The following is a 4,334-nucleotide window of genomic DNA, read 5'->3' as shown; positions in this document are numbered from 1 at the left end:
TTTTTGGTCTTTTTGAGATGGGGTCTCCCTGTAGCCCCAGCTGTTCTGGAACTTACTATGTAGACCAGGCTGGGCTTGAACTCACAGAGATCCGCCTGCCTCTGCCTCCTGAGTGCTGGGACTAAAGGCGTGTACCCCCACACCTGGCGAGATTTTAAAAAAATTTTAAAGTGTGTGTGTGTGTATGAGTGCAGGTGCCCCAGGGGGCCAGAGATGTTGGATCATCTGAAGTTATAGGTGGTTGTGAACCACCAGCTGTGAGTGCTGAGAATTGAACTCTGGTCCTTTGGAAGAGCAGTACTTGGTCTTAACTGCTGAGCCAGCTCTCCAGCCCCTCAAGTTGTTTTTGTTGGGATATTTTATCACAGCACAGAAATGAAACTAGAGCACATCACTACCACTTGCTGATCATTTTCTCCTTGTTCATCACAGAACCTGAAGAAGAGCTGGCACCCACAGACCCTTCGAAATGTGGAGAAAGTGTGGAAGGCAGAGCAGAAACATGAGGCTGAACGCAAAAAGATCGAGGAGCTGCAGCGAGAGCTGCGAGAGGAGAGGGCCCGGGAAGAGATGCAGCGCTATGCTGAGGATGTTGGGGCTGTCAAGTAAGAGAGGATCTTGGTGTCCCATCTGTAGGCATTGCAGGACTGGCTCTGCATGCCCCATTCAGGGGCTGCATCATAGTTGAGCAAGTTCTGCACATAGATTTTGGAGTCTGATCAACTTGAACCTGAGATTGACTTTATGTGTCCTAGTCCTGGCTATGTACCTGCAAGCAGGTTTGGGAGCCTTTGACTTTTCCCTTGGTCGAACCCAGAAAGTCATAGTACCGAAGTCCTTAAGGTTTGTTGAGAACCACATGAGATAACATGTAACAAACTTAGTGTAGGCCAGGTTTCTGGTATTTGATTGACAAATAGCCATGACTGTGACCAAGGATCCTTGTCTTTATGCTGCCCAAGGCCTCTGTGAATGTATTCCAGGCTCAGTGTTCTTGGGGCAATGAGGTCACATGTGAAGAGGGGCCTGGGTTGTTAATAAAAGCCCTGTGGCTCTGAACAGTCCAACTGAATGTTACCTTTGGTCAGTTTTTTTTTTTTCTTTTCTTTTGAGACAGGGTCTCCCTGTAGCTCCAGCTGGCCTGAAACTCACTATGTAGACCAGGCTGGCCTTGAACTCACAGAGATCCGCCTGCCTCTGCTGGGATCAAAGGTGTGCACCACCATGCCTGGCAGTCAGTTTCTTTTTGTAAAATACAAGATATGAGTTGGAGATAATTACCTTACCCATCTCATGAAAGAAAAGAAGAAAATATATTTTGAGAAAATAAAAAGTATAAAATATGGAGTGCATTACTAAATCAGAGCATGATGGAAAATGCAGATAGATCAAAATGGAATCACTCTGCTGTCTTTCCTCTTGATGTTCTCATGGGCAAGCCTTTAGGGTTGGATGTGGTACTTTCCCCATGGAGTAGGTGGGGTTTTCTAATTTATGGCAGGGGAATTTGTGAAATTCACAGTTGTGTGTGAGACATGGCATTATGGCACAGAAGAAGGAGAAATATTCTTTCAGGAAATGGATTGGGGAGGTTCTGATGTTTTATAGTGAATGAAGTTTGTTTTTGTTTTTGATTTTTTTTTTTTTTTTTTTTTTTTTTTTTTTTGGTCTTTTTGAGACAGGGTTTCCCTGTAGCCCCAGCTGGCCTGGAACTCACTGTATAGACCAGGTTGACCTCAAACTCACAGAGATCTGCCTGCCTCTGCCTCCCAAGTGCTGGGACTAAAGGTATGTGCCACCATGCCCAGCATAAAATGTTTTTTTTAAAAATTACATTTTGTGGAGCTAGAGAAATGGCTCAGTAGTTAAGAGCCCTCGCTGCTTTTCCAGAGGACCCAGGTTCAGTTCCCAACACCTACTTGGTAGCTAATACCTGTCCTTAATTCCAGTTCCAGGGGATCTGATACCCTCTTCTGGCCTCCATAGGCACCAAGCTCTCACATGGTACACTTACATACATACATACAATCATTCATGCATGTAAAATAAAAATAGATTAAAAATTAAAATAAAAATCTTTTTAAAAATTACATTTATTTATTTATTTATTTTTGTGTGTTTGTGTACACACACATGCAGATGTGCCAGGACACTTGTGTGGAGGTCAGAGGACAACTTTTAGGAGTTGATTCTCTCCTTCCACCATGTGGAATTAAACTAAGGTCATCAGGCTTGGCAGCAAGCTCCTTTATTCACTGAACTTCTTGTCTCTGGATTTTTGATATAGGGTCTTTCTTCTTCTTCCTTTTTTTTTTTTTTTGGTCTTTTTGAAACATGATCTCCCTGTAGCTGGCCTAGAACTCACTATGTGGACCAGTCTGACCTTGAACTCACAGAGATCCACCTGCCTTTGCCTCCCAAGTGCTGCTGGGATTAAAGATGTGTGCCACCATGCCTGGGATACAGGGTCTTTCATTAAAGCCTAGGCTGGTCTCCAGCTTCAGCCTCCTACATGCTAGGATTGCAGGGACCAGCCACAATGCCTCAATTTTTTTTTTTTTTTTAAAGCTTGAGGACGGTTTATTAGAGTTTAAAAGAGAAACCCCAGGGCATGAATGCTTTAACTCTCAAAGCTGTTGGTAGAAGGAGAATAGAAAGGGAAAAGGGCCATGGCGTTTTGCGATAAGCCAGCCTGAAGGTCAACCACGTGACCACCACAGCAGCCACATGGTTGGGGGGAGGGGGGAAGCTTTCAAGAGAGTAAGGAAGCTCAAAGTACCAGGGAAAGCATACTTAGACTTTGGCCAGCATCCAACAGAAAAAGTCAGAAGAGAGCAAAAAAGAACAGAAAGGGGGACAGATCCAGCCAAATCACATGGTGGCTCTGGGGACTGCCCTGGCTTTAAAAAAAAAAAAGTTTGTCAGGCTGGAGAGATGGCTCAGTGGTTAAGAACACTTCCTGTTTTTGCAGAAGACCCAGGTTCAAATCCCAGCACCCACATGGCAGCTAGCAACTGTCCATAACTACAGTTCCAGGGGATCCAATGGCCTTTTCTGTCTTCTGCAGGCATTCCATGACACGGGTGCACTTACATACATGTAGGTAATATACTCTTACACATAAAATTAAAAAAAAAATGTTTGCTGCAGATATATTTAGATGATCTGCTTGCCCATGTGGCTGTTTTGTATATTTTGCACAGTGTCATGCTTTAAATTTATCCAATTAAACACTACTATGGAGGCTGGAGAGTTGATTCAGGATTTCAGGGTACTGAATTAGGAACCCAAATTAGGTTCCCAGCACCCACATTATGCTGCCTATAACCACTAGTAATTCCAGTTCTAGAAGATCTGATGCCCTCTTCTGACCTTCATAGATACCTGCACTAATGTGCACAGACACACATATGCACATAGACACACATCTATATACACAAAGAAAAATAAATCTTAAAAAAAAATCCCAGCATAGGGGCTAGAAAGATGGCTTAGTGGTTAAGAGCATTGGATGTTCTTGCAGAGGACCCAGGTTTGATTCCCAGCATCCATATGGTGGCTTACAATCATCAGTAACTCCAGTTACAGAGGAATCCAACACCCTCTTCTGACTCTGGGCATTGCATGACATACAATGCACATATACATATGCAATAAATACACTCATACACATAAAAAATAATAAATTAAAAAACTCCAAAACTGTTATAATTTAGAGATTCACTTCTGTGGTTCAAGCAATTTTTTTCTGTTTGCAATGCAGGGAGGGCACTTAGAACAATGAAAACCTCTACTACCTATAATATTGTGACTCTCTAAATCCCTTTTTAGAGCTGAGGAGCAAATATAGGACCTCATGCATGTTAGGCAAGCACTGTACCACTGGGCCTCCCTTTTGCAATAGAGTATTTTTTTAGTATTTCCTGATAGTGTTATAAGGTTTCATTTCTTAAGACAGTGGTCTATAGTGGTGTTTATCAATAGTTACATTAAATAAATGAAGTTGAGTGTAAGTCCTACCTCAGTCTATTTTTTTTTTTTTGTGTGTGTGTGTATACATGCACGTGCACATGTACCACATTACTCATACCAAGGTGAAAAGGCAGCTTGCAAGAGCTGGTTCTCTTACCATGTGGATTCTAGGGATTAAAAGGTCATTAGGTTTGGAAGTAAGCACTTAACCATTTTACCTACTGAGTCATTTTGCTGGCCTTGTTTGCTTGTTTTTTTTTTTTAGGTTTCTTCTCATCATCCTCCATTATTTTTATTTATTTATTTTATTTTTATTTTTATTTTTTTGTCTTTTTGAGATAGGGTTTCCCTGTAGCCCCAGC

At 42.1% G+C, this 4,334-nt stretch overlaps 1 protein-coding gene across 2 annotated transcripts in view; it reads left to right on the top strand.

Moving 5' to 3' along the window:
* Positions 1 to 4,334, top strand: part of Cwc25 (CWC25 spliceosome associated protein homolog) — a 32,952-nt gene that overhangs the window by 3,648 nt on the left and 24,970 nt on the right. For both annotated transcript variants that reach the window (XM_008845276.3, XM_029569464.1), the window contains one exon: positions 433 to 605. In XM_008845276.3, coding sequence (XP_008843498.1) covers positions 433 to 605 — 173 coding nt within the window. The remainder of the gene's footprint in view (positions 1 to 432; positions 606 to 4,334) is intronic.

This window comes from Nannospalax galili, unplaced genomic scaffold (genome assembly GCF_000622305.1).
Source record: "Nannospalax galili isolate Female #2095 unplaced genomic scaffold, S.galili_v1.0 scaffold1382, whole genome shotgun sequence".
NCBI lineage: Eukaryota > Metazoa > Chordata > Mammalia > Rodentia > Spalacidae > Nannospalax > Nannospalax galili.
The sequence above is the reverse complement of the archived record's forward strand: the minus strand, read 5'-3'. Positions and strand labels throughout refer to the sequence as shown.